Below are 20,971 nucleotides of genomic sequence, written 5' to 3' on the forward strand. Positions count from 1 at the left end.
TGAGAGTATGATGCTAAGCGAAATAAGTCAGACAGAAAAAGCAGAGAACCATATGATTTCACTGATATGTGGTATATAAACCAAAAACAACAAAAGAACAAGACAAACAAATGAGAAACAAGAACTCATAGACACAGACAATAGTTTAGTGGTTACTAGAGGGTAAGGGGGGTGGGGGGTCGGAGGTGAGGGTAAAGGGGATCAAATATATGGTGATGGAAGGAGAACTGACTCTGGGTGGTGAACACACGATGGTATTTATAGATGATGTAATGCAGAATTGTACACCTGAAATCTATGTAATTTTACTAATAATTGTCACCCCAATAAATTTAAAAAAAAAGAAAAAAGAACCATTACTCAGGTCTGAGGGGGCTACAACTTGTTTCCCAGATCTTCATAACTCAGGGTCTGGTTCTGTTGGTGTTTCTAGTTATCTGCTAGGACTCAACCTATTGAACCAAGCAAGAAGGCAAGCCTATAGCTGGTTTATTTTGCCAAATCAGAGATCACACACAGTCCAGGCCAGAGACCTTACTCTCCTGGGAGACTCCTGTAGCCATGGCAACTTGTTACAGAAGCCCACTCTGCTAAATTCCATTTTTACCATTTATTAAATGTAAGTCAGCTGAGTTGGGACCTATGCATTCTCTACTAGAATTGGTTAAGGCAATAAATCAAAGACCCTCAGAATTAAACAAGATCTTAGAGGTCACCTTGTCTCATCTGGGTATCAGCCTGTAGTGATAGACTACACATGCAGAGATGGTAGGCTGTTGCCTAAGAGCTCAGATGCAGGTGAGGGATGATGGATGAGAAGATATTCACTTGGGACTTTTAAGGAAGTCTTTGATTCTCTTTCACATCTTTAGTCAAGTGAGGACAGGGATGGCTTCTTGCCTCCCTTCTCCCAAAGACCAGGCTAGGAGCCAGAATCTGATCACATGAGGTCTTCTGTTTGGGGAAACTCTGCTCTGCTCCCTCCTGTCTTAGCAACCAGCTCAATACATACAAGTTAAGCCCATTCATTCAACACATCGTTCACTGAGTCCTGACTAGGTTTGAGGCATGGAGCTGGGCTCTGGGTTTATAATGTACATGAAATAATCATTAGTGCCTGCCTACATGGAGCTTATAGTGGGAGGAAGACTATGAACACAGAAATAAATATAAAATTACAAATTGTAATAAGAAGGAAATAAGCAAGGTGCCATGAGAGAAAACAGATTAGAGGGTCTGGGAAACCTTTCTGAGATAGTGACATGAAACCTGAAACCCAAAGGGTGAACAGGAGTTAGTTAGACAAAAGTGGAAAGAAAGAACATTCCAGGCAGAGATAATGAGAAAAACTCTGATGCAGGATAGAGCTTAGGATATTTGAGGAACAAAAACCAGTGAGAGTGTGGCCAGAGTCTGGTGCATTAGAGACAACTGGTGTAGGATGAAGCTGGAAGGGATCCAGATTAAACAGGATGCTCTATGCCCTGTTGAGACATTTGGAATTTTGTAAGTACACTGAGTTATAAGCAATGGAGTACCCTGAATTAATTTAATTTTTAAAAAGTCATTGCTCTGTGAAAAGTGAATTGGAAAAGGCAAAGAGACGAAAGCGGAGCTCAATTCGAAGGCTACTGTAATTCAGTCAAGAGGTGACAGCTGCTGGAACTCAGCCAAAAGAGGTGGAGAGGCATGGATGTATTCAAGATTCATTTTGATGTAGGGAGCAAGGGAAAGAGCAGTATGAAGAATTTCACTGGAAATTTCTGCTTTGAGCAACTGGGTGGAATGGATGGAGGTGCCACTTACCAAGATGGGAAAAACCAGGGAAAGGTTGAAAGGGAAGAGATTGAGATTTCAAAATTGCTCGTAGTAGGTTTCTGAGATTCCTGTGAGCTGTCTAAGTGATTAATAAATTTGGGAATCATCGGCAAATAAATGGTATTTAAAAGCAAAAGAATTAATGAGGCTACCTAGTAAAACAGTATTGAGTGAGAAAAGAGGAGAAAAGAAGGGGAGAGAAACAAAGAGATAAGAACAGAAGAGAGGAAGGAGTAAGTGCTGAGAAAACGCAACACAGAGATCAGATAGAGAAAGACCATCTGGAAAAGGGACCCAGATGCCAGGCCAGAGAAAAAGGATAAAAACCAAAAAGAAAGTTGATATTCCTGAGGTTGAGAGAGAAAAATATTTCAAAAAGATGAGTTCAGTCAACTGATCAAGGTGTTCCTGAGATGTTGAGTAACATGGAGGCCATTGATAACCTTCACAAGGTCAGTTTTTATAAAGAAATGGAGGCGGAAACTATACTGGAGTGGATTCAAGAATGATTTAGAGAAAGTGGAGACAGCTTGTGGAGGGAAGCAGAGGAACGGGTTAATAAATGGCTGTCATCTCACTTTGGCCTCCTGGCCAGATCAGCTACAAAGTTATTCCATCTCTCCTCCCAGGTTTTCATGGCAGCTTTTTTCTCACTATCCAACAGGGCACTGTACCTGCAGGAGAAGAGGCACCCAGGTCAGCCCCAGGGAAGGGGTTGGGGAGCAGGACGAAAGTATGAGGGAATCTCAGATGCTTGCAGAAACATATGTCTCCCCAGCCCAAGAGCAATAACAAAACAACGTGGAGAAAACCCACACAAACTTTCCAGGCTTCTGGTCCAAACCTCTAACGGAGGTAAACACAAGTTGTGGGATGGAAGAGGGAGCGGGGACCTGGGAGGTACACGGGTCACTCACTTGATAGAGTTCATAGCCAGCTGTTTGAGTGTCCTCAGGTCGGCCGTCATCCCACCAATGCCCATGAAGGCCTCATAGAAATCATAGGACAAGCCTTTTGCACCAAAGATAGCTGGGTCATCAGAGCTGATCACCATGGGGAACCCAGTGGCCATGAGGACAGCTGCAGGGTGGTTTCTCAAGTCAGACACCAGTTTCAGAACCTGCCCAATAGGAGGCAAAGGAGAAAGAAAAACTTTGATCCATGAAAAGCCATCACAAGGAAGGAAAGACCACAAAGCATAAACATAATCAGCTTCTTTCTTATCCCCATCCCCATCCTGGACATTGGGGTGACTTCTGGGTGAAGTCCTAACACAGGAACAGAGCCAGTTCCCGTGCTCTTCCTAATTTTCTCCGAGTCCATCATCAGCACAAGCATCTGGTCTCTCTCGGCCTTGCTCAGAGCAGCTCTCTGAACACAGCGACACAGGCAGGCTCACAGAGGGCCCCAGCACGGCGGGAATGGCCGTGCCTACAACACCGCCCCTTCACTGGCCTCCCTCAGTGTCCCCCTAGTTTTGTCCACAGCTTTGCCCAAAATTCTGCCCCACTCAGGACCCTTGCTGCTGCCTCATTATTATGAATGATTTAAGTAAGGGGCCATTTCTAAATAACTTCAGTAATGGGAGTGTGAGTGTGGAGGAATATATAAAACAGGTGAGTTAAGGAGAGAGCAGTTATACAGGAAAAAGTCGGAAAATTAGAGCAGACGTTGTAGTTGGGGGAGAAATTCATATTGGGTGGGTCCCATGGGTCATGCCTACCTGGTTGGAGATGGGACAGACTTCTATGGGGATGTCCTTCTTCCATAAGTTAGTCCAGACTGCTGGGTGTTTGCTCAAAGCAAATCCATGGCCAATCCTGGTAGCATTCAGTATGAGGGCATCCAGAAGGTTTCTATCTATGGATGTACCCTGCCAGTCTGGGGATAAAGGGGTAGTCTTCAGTCCATCCGGATCTGACCCCTGGATCATTCTCAGATAAAGACTCCAGCCCCCCCAAGTAAGAAAAGGAACATAAATAAACATTAACACAAACACACACACACACACACACACACACATCTTCCTTATAACAATGTTAGGTGTGTCTTTATTTTATACGTGTGTATGTATGAATGCATGTATGTGTACTCATATGTAACAGACGAAGTTGAAATGCACGTAGGCTTTATAAATTGAACAAAGGTACTCAGCTAGCAAGCAGCAAAACTGTGTTTAAAACCTTGATCTATCTGACCCCACAGTCTGTATTCTTTCTTTTCCTTTTTTTTTTTTTGTTTTGTTCCCAGTACTATTTTCTGGGAATTTTATGTTTATAATCTTTATAACAATGTGTTGCAGAGTCTGTCAATATAATTATTTGTATGTACTTACTTTGTATCTTTAACAATCCACTTGGGACAATATCAATTGCAAGACTGCAATGGCCAGCATGAACGAAGCAGTGGCAGACGCCACTGGCTGCCTACTCACCAGCCACCCTCACTCACTTTCCTTGCTGGTAGGGCCCTACTTAGAGGGTGAAAATGACAGGTCCTGACTTTCCTAGCTTCCCTTGCAGCTAGGATAGTCCTAGTGCTGGCCTGATAGGTTATTTGTGAGGAACTCTGGGGGCTTCCTCCCTAATAAAAAGAGATGCACTGGAGGAAACTTCTCATCTTTTGCTTCATTGGATGTGGTCATCTCTGAAGGTGACTTCACTATCCCATGGCTAAGTAAGGTGAAATCCCAGACTCAGTGAGGACAGCAGAGGCTGCTTATTATGAGAGATAATAGATGACCTTATTGTAAAATGGATGTGTGTACTCCATTCCTGGTAGCCAAAAGCATCCTAGTTGATCCATGTGTAAAATATGAAAATTCCACTTGTCTATTAGGAATAAAACCCAAGAATTCCCTTTGCTGATTAGGGCATGTGTTTTAGGTGGATTTTCACTGGTTTCCTACCTAGTGTGTTCTTTTCAAAGATTTCTTCTTAAAACATAAAAAATAAATAAATAAATAAATAAATAAATAAGGACATTAGTCTTGGGTATTAAATACCCACGTCCTAGCAAAATCTTCTCCTAGGACCATTCATCTTGGAATTTGGTTGGATCCTGCGTTAGTGTTTCACACTGTTGAAATGATTTCACACAGTAAGTATGATTTTCCCAACTAGATCGCAAGTTCTTCAAGGTTAACAACTCCCAACCCCCTTACCCAATCCTGTCACAATTATTTAAATCTCCTGGAATAGCTTTGATCTAAATTGGATCTAAATTGACTTGAAATGTCAAGAAAAAGAGATAAATGCACCTTCCTCTGAGAGGTGGCGTAATAAACCAAGGTTGTGAAATTCAAGTTCCTCATATCTCCAAGGGGGTCAGCACCAAGATTTCCTCCTTGTCTAGTCCCCCCAAATCTTCATTTTGACGTGAAATTGCAGCCATGATCTGAGACTCCTTTGGTTAAGGTTTACACGTTTTAAGAATTGAAAGATGGCAGGGGCTGAAAGCTGACCAAGCTCTCGCATTGAGCTTTGGGCAACAACGACATGCTGGGTTAATGGCATGTCAGAAACAGTAGCAGTCGGGTGCTTGGGCAGGGCAAGGTCTCCTCTTCAGCACTGATGAGTTTGGACAGAGCCTCCTAGATGCCAGGGCAGGCCTGGGTCTGGTCCCTGTTTGTGCGGCTGTGAACAGGTGAGCTAACCTCTCAGGCACAATTCTCTCATTATAAACTGGAGATCAGAAACGGCTCAAATACAAACTGCACTACTTACAGCTCTTTACCCTTGGACTGATTGTACTATGTTTGGAGACTTAAGCTCTTTGTCTATAAAATAAGGATAAGAACACCTTCTTAGCAGGACTGGGGTGAGAGTCAGAAATAATACATGTAAAGTGCCCAATACTTTATTAGTATTAGTATTAGCATTTAACCCTGTTGTCAGGATTAAATGAGATGGCACATACGAAATGGCCAGGTGCCACGAAGCGACTACTGACTATAACGCTACTGCCCCAGTGTCCTGTCACTTGTCTTGAGTGATAATGAGCAGACCTCCCATCCATGCCCACCTCTGTCCCCCGATGATCGCCGCATGGCTTACCTGTCTCTCCGGCATGAAAAAAGTAAGGCAGTTTGAAGCCTTGTGAGGCTGGAATCATCAAAGCCTCTTTGTAGTAGTACAAGGAGTAGCCAGTGTCCTCACGCCCCACCTGCAGGACAGAGAGGAGGGACAGTGGAGCCCTCTGCTTGTCCCATGTCTCACTCTGCTGCTGGTGCTGCCGGCAGCCTGTGAACACCCTTCCTTGTACCCTGCCACTTCTCCTTGAGGCGTTAGTTGTCCAGCCCTTTAAGAATGACCAGTAGCAGATTAGGACAGAAAAGAGAGCGCATTCTTGCCCCAAATTTCCCCCTGAGTAAGAGACTGTACCTGGTAGCCTCTCGGTCCCTCCCATCTTGTCTTCTCACACCACCTTCCAAGCCCTGAGCTTTAACCCTGAGCTCCTTGGTGGGGAGAAACAGTAAGGAGAGAGAGCAAGAGAAATAACAAGAGATACAGAGAATAAGAGAATAAGAGAGACAGAGAGACAAAGCGAGAACAAGAGAGTGAGAAACTGACAGTGAAAGAAACAGAGAGAGAGTGAGGGAGCGAGAGAAGAGCCCTGGACTGGGAGGATTCGGGATGCAGCTCGGCCACGCATCCCCGGTGGGTCCCCAGGTGGATCAGTTTCCTGGCAGAGTCCCCCTGTGACTCAGCCACTCAGTTATAACTAACCAGAACAGCAACCACCCCAAATCATGCTTTTCAACTAAGCCACATGTGCCCTGGGGCTTTGTAGCTAGCTGTGAGCTGGTAGTAAGAGTGCCTTAGGGCAAAAGGGGTACCTCCTTCAAAACGCCAATTATAATTGGAGGAGGGCAATGACACATTTTTATAATAAAGCAAATATGGATACTCAACATGATAGAATGGAGTGTAGGCTTGAAAGAAACTTGCAAGTGAACCCTTGAACAACTACCTGTCCCCCCTCGAACCCCAGTTTCCCATGAGGATTTGTCCATTACAGTCCTGTACGGACTCTTCCAGAAGCTCTACACTGCAGGCTCTGCAGCTCAGGCCCCTGTGTCAGTGCTGCACACAGACGGAAAAGCGGAGGTGGGAGGGGCTTCTGCCCCTTTCTGGAGAGCAGATCCTTTGAGACACCCCCAAGGATCCCAGAGGACATCCTGGATCCAAACAAAACAATTGCTTGAAATCTACTCCTTGGTTGACCTGCAAGCAAATGCACAGTCTCCAGTAAAACGTCAGATTCTGTAAGAGGGCGTCAGTCCTGTTAGCCAGTTAGTCCCAATTAATTTAGCTTCCTTAATGAGAGTAACGAGCCAGCACAGGGGACGTGTGGCCTGGCTGTTAGCACGTCTATGGCTTTGACTGGGTGAGAGGGCAACACCACCTATGGACGCCCAGTTTCATACGTGGCTGGGGGAGCAGAAGGAGAGCAGATGCAGGTGAGCAGAGGCTAGTAACAGCGGCAGAAGGCAGGGGATGGGAACAAACCCGTCCATCCACATCGTCCCAACTCCCCTCCTTATTCCTTTTTAGCAGTCTGGCCTTCCCTGCTCTCCCTTCGCTGGTGGCTGTCCGACCCCTGCAAACCCCTGGTAGGATCAGCGCTGAACGCTGAGCAGGCCTGGCTTGGCAGCCTGTGCCTCTTCAGAGGGTCTCACGGGCGCTGCCCTGCCCTTCACAAAGAGATGCTTTGCTGCGCAGACGGTTACCAGGTCAAACCCTGCCACCGTCCTGGGGAATCTGGTTCGAAGTGTCATGGCTGTTTGGACGGATTTCATGATGAGGGACACATTTTTGAATCTGTGAGAGAGACAGAGAGAAGCATGGGAGACAACGTGACTCGGTGCTGAGGGAGCCGTGCGCCCCACCCGGCCGCTCCCTTGGTGCCTGCGGCTGGTCAGTCTGGTCCAGTCCAGGATACGTGGCAAACATTTCCCAAACCCTCAGCACCACTGACCCCATGACCCATCCCAGCTGGGCTATTGTGATCCCTTTAAGTAGCTACAGCTAAGAGATATTTCACTTAAGTCCCTCCCTGGCTGGCTGCAGAGGGACCCACAGTCTCTGAAAAGCAGGTGAGGTAAAGGAACCCATGAGACAAGTTTTACTGACCTACATTTGCATGAAGCAAAGTGGCCTTGTCCAAAATTTGACCTGCATCTCCAAGAAGGTGGGTCCTGGAAGTGGGTGCAGTACAGGGGCCAGCTCTCTGTTCACTGGACACCTATGCCACAGGTCTCCCAAGTCCCTGTGGGTCAGCTGGACCTGACAACTACATGTTCTCTTCCTGATTAAGTCAGCAAGAGCCGGGCACTCCCGAAAGCACGTAACCAGGCTCTTACCTGGCTCTGCACCCCTCTCCCCTCAAGTCCAGCATAGAGACACAACAAGCAGCATGACAATAGATGCACCAAAAAAAAGGCCTGGAACAACTCCATGATGGGAGGAAGGTCTCTGCCCAGCAGCTGGCTCACTTGTTCCAGTCCTCAGTTTTGTGGACCTGTTTGTCCCCCCACACCTGCACATTCCCTCGTCTGCAGAGCCCCATAGGGACACTGCAGCTCAGCCCAAACATCCTCCTGCCTCTGAGCAGAACCGATGGGCCCATCCTGCAAGCTCCATCCTGGCTGACCAGCACACAGGTGCGGCCTCAGCTCCTGAGGATCCACAGGAGGGCAGGAGGCTCCTGGGAAGTCTGACTGCCCTCCAGAGCCCAGGCCCTCCCCCTGCCCTGACAGGTGTGACCCCCATCGGGCTCCTACCCCTGCATCTCCAGCTCTGGCCAGGTCACAGGCCTTAGATTGCCTGCTCTTTGACAAGAGGAGAGAGCGCTTACTTTTGTAAAATCTGGAAGAAAATTAAGCTATAAGGTTTTCTGCACTTGCTTAGGAAAAGAATGATCCTTCTTCAAACCAACAGGACACACACACATGTGCGCGCACTCTGAGGTCTCCACACACAGGCTGAGACAGCTGTCACTCAGGGCCTGGTTACCAATCAAGGCCCCGCATATGGCCACACACATCACATGGTTGATTTTAGACAGAATCCCCGTGGCAAATTGAAACAAAGAAACGGGCCAATTATCTGAATATTCAGGCAATAACATACCCAAACTGAGTCACCCAGGCAGATGTGGGATCACAACCTAGAATTATCTGGAAAATCGCTCCAGTTCTTCATTTCAGTCTTGTTGTAAAGACTGGAACTACACGTGATTTCAGAGATAGGTTTTTGCACTCACACACAAGTGCACATGCTGAGCCCACACCTCTTTGGTATTGAGGGGTCTCTGGCCCCCAGCCTCCCTTCTCACCCCTTTCTCTTTCCCTCTCCCTTCCCCGCCTAGGGGCTCCGCCTACATCCCATTCTCCCAACTCTTGCAGTTTCAGCCATTTTTTCTCTCACCTGTGATCCGAATAAATGATTTTGATTCCAATAAACCCAGGATGCTTTTTTGCAAACATACAAGCCACTTCTTTGTAGGTCTTCACTGACCACTCTTGGTTATGGATCGTCCCATTCAGTTCATACACCTGGGAGGGGAAAGAAGCGTGGTCCCAAACAGACAGCAGAGGTGAGCAGAGCACAACTGCATTTTCACTACCAAGCACCTCTAACACCAGGCTGCACTTGGCAATTTATTTGTTCAATGCCTGTGATGGTCTCTGACATTTATCAGAAGTCCTCGGTCCCCCTGGGACAATGCTCGTTGATGCCATGAGGCTGGGATAGCTGCCTGTCTTGCTGTGTCCCTGTTCCTAGGACAGTGCCGGGCACATAGCAGGTGCTCAGTAAGTACTTGTATAATGAAGGAAGAATAAGTCAGCTGAGGCAAGGACACAAGCCAAGGACCTCCTTCATGTCCCCTCTCCCACCTGAGTGGTACATACCTGAGGTGGCCACAGCCACTAGGGACCCCAAAAGAGACATGGTTAGAAGAGCCAGAACAAACAGTCGTCAAAACGAAGGACAAAGATGCAGTGGGAGAGGGAGAAGCATACTGAGGAAGGAGTGTGAAGGCGTCCTCTCTAAAGTGACACTTGGCAGCTGGGCCACTCCAGGCCTCTGTCAGGGGCACTGGGCTGGGGCCATGGCTCATCCCTGCGGCTCCTTCAGCCTCCCCGTCCCTGGCCCAGGTCTCACCTCCCTCCGGGGGGTAGTGTGTTTGGGCAGTTCTAGGTCAGGACAGGGTGTGGGAATCTCTGCCGAGACTGTAGGGTGAGCCAGGATGGGAAGAAATGATATGCAGGAGGTTCTAGTTATTTTCATGGGCATTAAGCACCTGCAGTATGTTAGGAATTGGGCTAGGCTTTGGGGGACATGAACAAATGCTAATGGGACAGGATGCCTGGCCTCAAGGAGTTTGCAATTTAGTGGAGAGACAGACTCTCCCCATTTTTATGATATAAAGCAGGTAGAATTAAATGCTGGAGGTACATGGGATCTCAGAGGAAGAAGGGGTTTGTTTAACTGGATAGGATCAGAGAAGCTTTCCCGGGGGACATGGCCCTGGGGTGAGGTGAGTAGGGTTTGATAAACAGAAAGAGGGAGGCTGCTCTCAAGCAAACACGTTCATTCCAGGTGGTCTGTGGCTAAAGGGTTGCTAGACCTGGCCTAGGGAGCAGTGGCTCCACACAGAGCCAAGGCAGATGGGGCTCAGGGAGCGGCAGCAGCGAGAGGCAGGACGGGAGCTCATTGCCGTAAAGAAGAAAAATCCTTTCTCCTCACTGCGGTCAGCTCCTGCTCCCCTGGCATCATAGCAGCGGGACGCTGTCTTCTCAATGCCCACCACTCTCCCCAGCCCAGGGCGCCTCCCACGTCCCCCGGGCTGCACTACTGCAGGAGTTGCCCTTTGTCCCTGGTCAGCACCCCCAGCTGGCCTCTCCTGCTCAGGCCCACAGAACGGCCTTTTTGCTCTTTCGTCTGTTCTGCTCTGCTGCCCCGGTTTCGGTTTCGGGAAGTGGGGTGAGCAGGCAGCTGTTTCCAGCCCCTTCTCTTGCCCCACTCGCCTTGCTCTCCCTTTCCTCCTGCTGCCCGCCCCAGTGACGCCTGGCACTCTATACACTCCCCTCCACAGCCCACCCGGCCCGCTGATCGCAGCTGGAATTTTCCTGATTGCTAGCCTCGGGGTGGACGTCTCAGGCTTTCTGACTGTTAAGGCTGACAGGCCTTTCCAGAGGGGAGAACCGTGGGTGCTAGGCTCAAGGTCTAGTATTGCCCCTTAGTGTTATGAGCCACTGCAGGGGAGTAGTATGTATGATCACAGCCTGATTGTATGCCATCCCAAATACGCCACTTTTCCAAAAGGATTATTTTAAGCTGAAGGCAATTAAGCAGCAGCAAATACAGACAGAGCTCTTTGCCCTCCTCTTATCTGCCTGAAAGCAGGACAAATTTCTGTTTGTGGAGGTGCCCACCTCCCCTGTCCTGTGCCAGGACAACCCTTATCACAGAGACAAAAAGTCAGCAGCGAGGTGGGTCTGCACAAACACACCTTACTAAAATAACTTTGACTGTCTATTATTTCCCCATATGTCTGTCTTCCCACAGTTTACTGCCCCTAGAAGCCCAAACCCCTTTTCCTTTGTCTTGTCACTTCTCCACCATTTATCTCCTTTTCTTAAAATAGTATGTAAGCACCTGGTCTACCCACTTCTTTGGGTCTTCACCTCTTTTCTATGAAGGCCTCCATGCACATAAAAATTAAATATTAATGTCGAATAAAATTTGTATCTTTTCTCCTTTTGATGTATAGCTTTCATCAGTTTAATTTGTAGCCCCCAAGAATACAACCAAGAAGATAAAGGAAAAGTTACTTTCTTTCTCTCCTGCTTTACCAAGGATTTTTAAAAGGAGAACTTTTCCTGTCACTGATCAAGGCTTAAACAGACTTTCAGGCACTGTTAGAATCTTCAGATCCTTGATGCTGCAAGAACCTATATGCTGTATCCCAGAGGTTCTCAAAGTACGGTTGGGGAACCCCTGTGGGCCCTACATTTTTTCAGGCAGTATAAAAAGTCAAAACTCCATTCATGAAAACTTTAAGATGTTATTTGTCCTTTACACTCTTATTTTCTCATGAGTGTTCAGAATTTTCCAGAGCTGCACCATGTTTGACAACACTGCTCTGACAAATAATGGACTGTGTGCTTGTGTAGTCTTGTAGCTTTGAAAATTTCTCAGTTGTAGTTTCTAACACAGGCTATATTATACAGGGTATAACAGATATAAACCACAAAAACAAAAGCTCTTTGGGACGTTCAACAATTTTTTTAGTGTAAAAGTTGGAGAACCGCTGCGTTAACCCAACCCAGAACTGTTACTTGGCATTACCCACCTGATCTGCAGAAGGGAAGAACAGAATTCCACCCATGCCTTGACTGCGGTCATTACTGTGCCACCTGCCCAGACACCGCCACTGGCTGGTAAAGCCCTGGGGGTAGTTTTGATCTTCCCACCTCCCCTCCAATAGCACCAAAGTGGGAGCTCCATAAATAAGCATTAACTTAAGAAGAGTGCTGTCCCCTTGGAGTTTCAAAAGTACTAAGCCCCTGGCAGCATGTTTTAGAGAAGGATGAATAGATGGATGCTGGTGGAGCAGTGCTAGCAAAACAGAAGGGAGACAAAAAGAAAGAAATTTTAAAAACAAATCAACAGGGATGGCCAGTTAGCTCAGTTGGTTAGAGCGTGGTGCTAATAACACCAAGGTTGCCGGTTGGATCCTCGTATGAACCACTGTGAGCTGTGCCCGCCTTAAAAAAAAATCAACAAGTGGCAATTCTGCCTAAAAGATGATCCCTGACAGATTAATCAAGTATGTAGAGATATGCAAATAATGCAACCAGAGGCCTGATGGGGGCTTGCATAGCGTAGTGGTTCCAAATCATCAATTCTGTCATTCCAGTACTTATCACTGGAGAAGCCTGGAGTTCCAATCCCACGGAGAGGAGAGCCGCAGAGGAGGGATCTGGCTCCTGGGGCTAAAGAGGCTGAAGCCACATCCAAAGTGTTTCCTGGTCTCCTGAGCCTCTGGCCAAGAAACTGCAGGTAATGGAAGCACCTAGGACAGCATCTGAACGCTCAAGAGCACCCCCACTTCAACAAGCAAGAGCCGCTTCCCAGGGAAGACAAACGACGCCTCCCAGCCTCCCAGCTTCTGTGCTCAGCGCCCTGCTGTGAAGCCAGGTGTTGCAGGAAACCTGTCAGCCATTTGGGGCTTCTGGTCAGTCTCCTGGGCTCCAGGTCCCAGTGGAGATACAATCTGTCCCAAAGCAATCACACTTCATAAGGTCATACGTAGCAAGGACCAGAGGAGTTAATATTTGTAAAGCACTTAGAGATGATAACTATTACTACTATTATGATTACCAATCTAGCACCAGATATAGAAAAACAACTCAAAATCTGCTGTTGTCCTAGGAAGATGAGTGAAGATCTAAGAATTGAACGATCTGCAAGTTCAAGAAGATTGTGTCAGTCATTCATCTGAGACTAAATGATATGAAATCTGCTATATCCATGTAACAAGACTTCTTGAATTAAAAACACAGTGGAGTCAATTTAGACTATTTCAGTTTTAATTATAGTTTAATTGAGGAACTGTAAGTTGGTGGGGAAATTATTCAAACTACATACTACTTTTATAAGCCAATATAAGATTACAAAGTTGTATTATATATATATATGTACATATATAATATTATATATATAAAAAGTTGTATTATATATGTATATATAATATATGTATATATATTATATATATATATAATATAATATATATGATATCATGGAATTCTAGAATTTTGAAGCTGGAAGGAACTGAAGGGAAATTTGGGAGCAGAGTTGCTCAAGGTCACACAATTCGTTTGCATCAGACCAGGAACGGCTCAGAATTTCTAACTGCCAATGCAAATAGCTTTGACCACTACAGCATGATTCATTTAACAAGCATTAACTGAGCTTCTACTGTGTGCCAGGCATATGCCGAGAGCTTTATATCATATATCTTAACTTATACTCTTAGGTAGGTCTCATTTTACAGATGAGAATTTTGAGACTTAAAAAGGTTAAGAAACTCAGTCCTACTGCATAGCTGGAGCTGGAGGTCTGCTGAGGTTTGGAATCTTGCTGACCCCGAGTGTCTCCTGACATGAGCGACCTGCCCTCACCTTTATACTCTAGTGTCAGGGGATCTCAGAGTCTTGGCCCTGGCTGCACAGTCGAATTACCCAGGGAATCTCTGGGCTGGAATCTGTTTGTTTTTTAACTTCCCCAGGTGATTCTAATGTATAATGCACAGCGAGGGTTCAGGCAGACTATTTTTGCTGATTTGACAGACAGGTAAACAGCACAGTGACAGCATGGTAAGTAAATGCTTCTGTTAATATTCTTGCAGAGTAACACCAATAACATGAAACAGTGGTCACTTCAGCAAAAAGCCAGGTGGAAATTTTAATGAAGGGTCTGCTAAGAAGCCAGAAAAAACCCAGGGGGTGGAGAGTGAGGGGAGCTCGAGCACTGCTTGTTACACGAGTGACAGCAGCCAAGAAATGTCTGGAACGACCGTCATGGGTCCTCTTTGCCACTGACCGGTCTTTTCCTTAGGACCCCCCACCCCCCATCAGTAAGTGCCAGCAGGGCCATCTCCTGTTGATAACCCTCTTGGGCTATAAGAGCTCCACTCTGAAGACAGGCGGGGACCCAGTCCGGGCCTCAGATTCCAGCCGTGGGGGAAGGGACTGGAGCCCAGGAGATAAGACCCGCCTAGCAACTGTCGCTAAAGGCAAGTAGCCTTTGTTATCGAGTATTAGTAACACAATAGGAGGCTGAGCAGCCAGGATAGTCCATCAACATCATCCCAGGCCCTGAATCAGCCCCACAAGCAGGAGGGGGAGGTGGTGCGGCTCAGCAAAAGAATTCCAGAGCCGACGGGTTTTAGTTGTTAATGTGTGGATGGCTCCCCTACTCGGGCTAATGGGGGGCATTAAGGCATAGAGTCTCTATTGGCAAGAGGCCTTTGTTCCAGGGTCAGACCAGAACAAATGGTCAAATCCCATCCCCCTCAGCCTCTACCAGAATCCCAAATCCCAGCAGCTCTCCACCTTTAAGGAAGGCTGGCGGGAGGAGGGAGGAGGGAGGAGGGAGGGGGGTGGGGAGAGAGGAAGAGCTGGGCAGGGTCCCAGGGTAAATGCCCTGGAGTCCAAGTCTCCCCACTGGGCTGGGTTGGCCGCAGAAAAGGGGAAGGGCTGGACAGGAAACCAGGCTCTGGCCTTTCTCTGTCCCTCCATTACAATTTCTCAGCAAATACTTCCCCACCAGGCTCAAAATAAAAGTCAACAGCCTCCAAACCAACCCAGACCCAAACTCTCTCCATGATTTTGTCCCTCCCACTGCTGCCCTCCGCCGCCAAGGGCCCAAGGCTCCGCCAAGGCTGAGGAGTCTCCCCACTCCCCACACCGGGAAAGCAGCCAGGATTTGCCCAACAGGAAGCGACTCCCCTAGTAGGGTCCAGCGCCCCGGAAAAAGCATCAGCTTAGCGCACCTGGGGGTCTCGTTTTCCCAGCGAAGGGACTAGAGAATCAAGCCTGATGCCCGCTCGGGGGTTCTTTTTGAGGAGTGTGGCTGCCAGAGTGCTCAAAAAGCCTCCATCTCGTCACTTCTTACCATCAACATGACCTTGGTCAAGTTCTTTGACCTTTCCAAGCCTCAATTTCCACATCTGTAAAATGCAAGATTGTTGTAAGGCTCAAGTGAGGCGATGTGGATACAGTGCTTTGAAAGGTCAAGGTGAAGAAGTTGCTTTCTCAAGTGCGGTCCCAGTCAGACCATCTGCAACAGAATCACCGGGCAGAGGGGGCGGGGCTGGTAAACTTTGCAGCTTCCTGGTCCTACCCAAGAGCACAGAATTAGAATCCTGGGAGGTCAGGGTCCAAACAGCACCTCCGAATTATTCACATGCACACCCACGTTCGAGGACCATCAGCAAGCATGATTATCACTACTGGTGCCTTTTGAGGACAGCAGGCAATGTGAGATCTGGTGCCAGTCTGGAACAGCCCACCCTCTAGTGGGGAAACCAGGGTTTCGATGTTATGACACAAAGAACACAAGGTAACCAAAGCGGGTGCTGGAAATAAACATTACAGGAGACTACGGCAAGGCACGGACCCCCACAGGCACACAATGAGGTGGGGCTTAAGCCAGAGCCAAGGGGGAGGGTGGGCTAAGAGGGCGTGGAGCCCATGCTTGGACAGAGAAGGGTTTTCCACGCCAAAACATGGGAATAAATTACTCTGGGAAGAGTAGTTTCTAATATCCTACACTGGCCAGGCCCGATGTCAGCTCATCTCCTTCAGAAATCCTTCTCTTAATAGACGATGGATTGGATCCTCTCTTTTGTACCCAGGTCTTTACTTACTCTGCTCACCAAACTTATGAAAGCTCTACTAAGGCACAAAGGTACGCCTCATTTCCACTTCCAAAGAACTCATATAGAAATACAAGTCTCTACTCCCAGTTAAACTATCAAACAAACATAAGATTGTGGTGGAGATAAGCACTGTCACCTGAGACAGTACTCCTTACGCCCTCCCCCCCCCCACACACACACACCTTGAGCTAACCTCAAGGAGGGTATTAACATATCTAAAGGAAAAGCTGGGTCAGTCCGGGATGCAACGAAAGGGAGAGTTGAGACTTGAAGAAGCTTTTGTTTCAGAAGAGAAAGGAGCACTGACCCACAAACTGGAATGACTAGTTCTTGGAGCAGGTGTATCCTTCCTTTGAGGATCCTTGAACCCGTTAAATCAAACTGGGAGTAGTAAAGTCAGTTTAAGAATCCCAACCAGAACGGATTTTTTTTTTTTAGAACGCAAAAATGTCTGTTGCTATACATTACATTGTTTCCAGAAACATTTTATAGATGTATATGGATACATGTGAAAACATTTCAATAGACAATTTATTCTAGTAGGGTTTTTTTCCCTCCTGGGAAAAGAGTGATAGTTTTCATCAGATTTTCCAAAGGTTAAGAACACTGTTATGGACTCCCTAAGATTCTCAGAACTCAGTGACAGGGCTTATTAGCTTTCTGGCTCACCCAACACCCTCTGGCTATAATCTGGCTTCAGGAATGGTTAGATTTGCTTTCAAGGAGAGAATTTCCCAATCAGGAAGCATAAACGTCTGGTCTGATAGACAGTTTTCTGTGAAAAACAGCACTTGAACTTTCTTATGTATACATCTGTCTCTTATGAATTTGGTCAATGTGTCTCAGTCCTTTGGAGCCCTACCACCTCTGGGTAAATAAACAATAAAATTTCTGAGCCTATAAAATCGCAGAATATGGTAACAAAACCAAAATAACACCATCCTGTGGGTCCTGCCACAAACTTGAAGGTCAGGCTTTGGTATACTCAATAAATATTTGACTGAATGAGAAGACTAATTTGGATACAATGTAGAGAACTCTACCCAAAGGTCACTTTTCCCAAACAACTTACAACCTTTAAAAAGCACAAACTCTTGTGAAACCAGCAAATAGACAACTCAGAAATCCAGCCCACCCCCACCAACCCCAATCTTCCCCCCACACCCGGAAAAAAATCTTTGGGAAAGTTCTCTTCAATAGACCGATCAAAAGAAGTGTCTAGCAGCACTTACCTAGAGCTGCTCTCCTCACCAGATCAATGCCTCCCTCCAACTGGAGGCCTGAGTTTCTACCAGCTACCGTCCGTAAATCTGAGGTTGACCCATCTCATAGTACTGGAAATGCCCATCAGCCTTTGCTTCTGGCCCAAATGCAAGACTTAAGCCAGGTTTGTTCGGGTTTTTTTTTAATAGATATTTTGGATAGTTTTCCCTTCTTTTGGACTCTTCCTAGTCCTTTCCATTTCACTCTTTCCAAGCTTCCTTCCTTATAATCAAGCCAACAAAGTCATCTTTAACCGTTTCTTGGAGTGTTCCAAAGACCCATTTCCTCAGCTAACTTTAGAAGAGGCCCCTTCTCCTGCACCCCAATTCCTGCCTTTGTCCTGAGACATTTCATCCTAGGTTTTTCTGGGCACGCGGCCTCCCAAGGACACACACTCCTCTTTGACCCCACACTTCATGGGTCTCACCTCGGAGTGTATCACCCAAGCAGCTCCACTTCTGATAAAGCCCAGTTCATCAGTTTGTTCCCCACCGCCAGTCATTCCAGGTGGCTTACTCCCTTAGCAGCTGCCCGCCAGTCCCTGTGCCTTTCCCTTGTGTCCCTCTGCCTGCCCTTCTCATGGGCCCACCCCTGTGCCTTCCAGCTGACATCCACTATGCATTCCTGCTACCACCCCCTAGGCATTGCCAGCAGGTCCTCACCCCAGTTCTTCCACGTTGTTTGTCCTGCCACCAGGGGCTCCATCAAATCATCTTCTATTCCTGTAGGGGGGTAGTACAGAAGGGAATCATACCAGCATGGACTACTAGAGGTCTGGTCTCCATCCTAGGCTGGCCCTGAGAGCTCTAGGATTTCCCTTCTGGGATCAGCAACTTATCCATCCCCATAACCCCCCAGTTCGTTCTCCCAAACACCCACTGCTCTCCCCTCACTGCCCCTCTGTCTTGGGGAATGTCTGACTTGCCTGTTACAGAAATACAGGGGAGGCGGGCAGAACTTCCTCCCTCAGCTCCACACTCTTAACCCTTCCAATGTCTGTATCTGCCCCATCACCTGCTTTCCTCCAGGCGAACATTCTCTGGTTCAAGGACAGTCTCACTCCCTGCATGCTGGAGTGACCTCTTCTTTCGTCCCAAGGAACATCTTGTCATCTCTCATTCTCTTTATCCCCTCTATTTTAACCCCTCCAGGCTCCTTCCTTATGAATGCAAAGTAAGTCCCACCCTAAAAAGGGCCCTCCTAGACCCTGTGTTCTCCAGCTATCACCGTCTTTCCCTTCCTTAAATCACAGGCAAGGTCTTTAGTCAGCCAAACCCAGCTCTAATTTATCACCTGCATTTCATTTTTCTATTCCTGAAATTGGGCTTCTCCTTCTCAGCACACCATTGAAACTACTCAAAAGTGACCTCCTAATTTCCAAACCCAATGGGCTCTTTCCAGCACATTTCTCTTGACTTCGCACTGTCATGTGAAAGCCCTTCTCCTTAGCCCTGGAAGAGCTCTATCCTCGTGCCCTCCTGTCTCCACGACTGTTCCTTCCCAGTGCGCTTCATAAACTGCTCGTCTTAGCTGCCGTTTGCTGGGCTCCCTCTTGGCCTATTGCTTTTCTCATCCTACATCTTCTGTGGGAACCTCACCCGCTCTCCGTTTTAATGATCACGTCTTTCTGCAGATAAATGTCAAATTTATGTTACCAGGCTAGATCTGGGCTCCAAACTCATGTATTCAACCACCGCCTGACATCTTCATGTGGATATCTTGTGGGCACCTCCGACTCCACAAGTTCAAAACCAAAACGATCATTTCTTCCTCCCTATCCTGTTCCTCCTCTTGCACTCCCTCTCTCCATGAATATCACCACCAATCAACTCAGGCCAAATGCCAACAAGTCACAGTAGGATCCTCGCGCATGTAGTCAAGTCACCAGCCCTATGATTCGTGCTCCTGCACGGGGCTGTTTCCATCTCCTCCTCCTCATTGCTCTGTCTTTATTCGGGCCCTCATCTTACACCCGCAGCGTCCCTGGTCCCTTTACTGGTCTTCCAGGCTCTAGTCCTCTCCCCTTTACACCAGGAGGACTCTTACACTGTAATCCATTCTCCCCAGTGCTGCCAGAGTGATCTTCCTAAGCTGCAGATGTGTTCACACTCTGTTGCTTACCACCACCCAGGGGCTCCCTTTCACTTCCAGAAGACAGCCTTAACATGGTACCCAAACTATTCCTAATGCGCCCGTCCACCTCCCGGTCTTCTTTTCAGTGCCTATTCCTAGAATCGTAGGATCTAGTCATGATGAGCTCCTTGCAGCCCCGCGTAGGCTCCAAATAAGTGTCTACAGTGTCTATCGCTTTGTTCACGCGGCTCCCCTGATGGAAATGCCTCCGGCCACCTCTGCCTTCCCCTCAGCGAACCGCCTTCGTCCTCCAGGACTCACGGGGCGCTGTCTCTCCTCTGTAACGCACATTCAGTCTTTCCTCGCACCCGGCAGGGAACGCTGGCCATTTCCTTCTTTGTTCTCTCTCTACACCCTGTAAATGGTTCTTTAACATCTGGAAGAACATCTGTCACATGGATTGGTTTACCCAGGAGTCTCCCAGAGAGAAACTGTATTCCTTCTTAAGGACATGGGCTCTGTCCTCTACGACTTTGTCCACCTAGCACCTAGCATAGTGCCTGACACAGAGTGGAAGCTTGCGGGTGTTTGATGAAAAGGTGAAAAAAGAAAGGGAGAGAGAAAGAAAGGAAGAGTTAGGGAGAAAGGAAGAGGTTTGTGGAAGAAAAAGAGTAATAGGGTTGGGGTGTCAAAGAGTTGAACGTTATTCCACCGAGATTAAAGAAAAGGTTGGTGTAAAGTGATTTGAAGAGAAGTCAGGGAGGACACTTCTGTGGTAGACCAAATAGGAAACAAGGAGAGTCTGTGGTACCCTGAGGGGAAAGCGCTGTGCAAGGAGCCATCAGGGCCTGGACCAAGAGCAGACGATGGCAGAGGAAGGGGCCCCAGCCTCAGAGGAAGGGCCAGCAGGCCTTTACCTTCCTCACAGACACCTAAGCCAGCCCTGCTAGTCCACCACAGCCATACCCTGAGCTCTGCTAGGAGACGCTGTCATGGGCATATGGGAAACCTGGGAGGGAGCAAGGCTTTCCCCCAGCTCCTCTGTTATGGCAGCATTGCCCATAGACAACCCCAGATAAAATGCAACCAAGCTCCACAGAAAGGGCCCACAGGGACTTCCCAGTTCCTACTGTTAAACGCCCCTAGAGCCATTTACCGGATTCTTCAGCTGTCTCATACAAAGAGCATTGTCCGGAGGGACTCAGGAAAGCTAACTTTTGACGTGAAAGGAGACAGATCAAGAGAGGTCCAAGCACAAGGCACTGCTCAGCGTCTGAACACCCAGGAGGCTCTGTGTAGCTCGAAGTAGGTGAGAAGGGGGGACCATGAGAGAAGGGAGGTAAAAAGGCAGTGAAGGTCATGT

General features: G+C 47.6%; 1 protein-coding gene across 1 annotated transcript in view; it reads right to left on the bottom strand.

Annotated features, from left to right (window-relative positions):
- Nucleotides 1–241: 241 nt before the first annotated feature.
- ADA2 (adenosine deaminase 2) overlaps nt 242–20,971 on the bottom strand; it is a 62,804-nt gene continuing 42,074 nt past the window's right edge. The window contains 6 exon segments of the mRNA XM_033118102.1: nt 242–2,492; nt 2,736–2,938; nt 3,542–3,699; nt 5,874–5,982; nt 7,550–7,640; nt 9,249–9,376. Coding sequence (XP_032973993.1) covers nt 2,393–2,492; nt 2,736–2,938; nt 3,542–3,699; nt 5,874–5,982; nt 7,550–7,640; nt 9,249–9,376 — 789 coding nt within the window. The 3' untranslated portion in view covers nt 242–2,392.

This window comes from Rhinolophus ferrumequinum, chromosome 10 (assembly GCF_004115265.2).
Source record: "Rhinolophus ferrumequinum isolate MPI-CBG mRhiFer1 chromosome 10, mRhiFer1_v1.p, whole genome shotgun sequence".
Lineage (NCBI taxonomy): Eukaryota > Metazoa > Chordata > Mammalia > Chiroptera > Rhinolophidae > Rhinolophus > Rhinolophus ferrumequinum.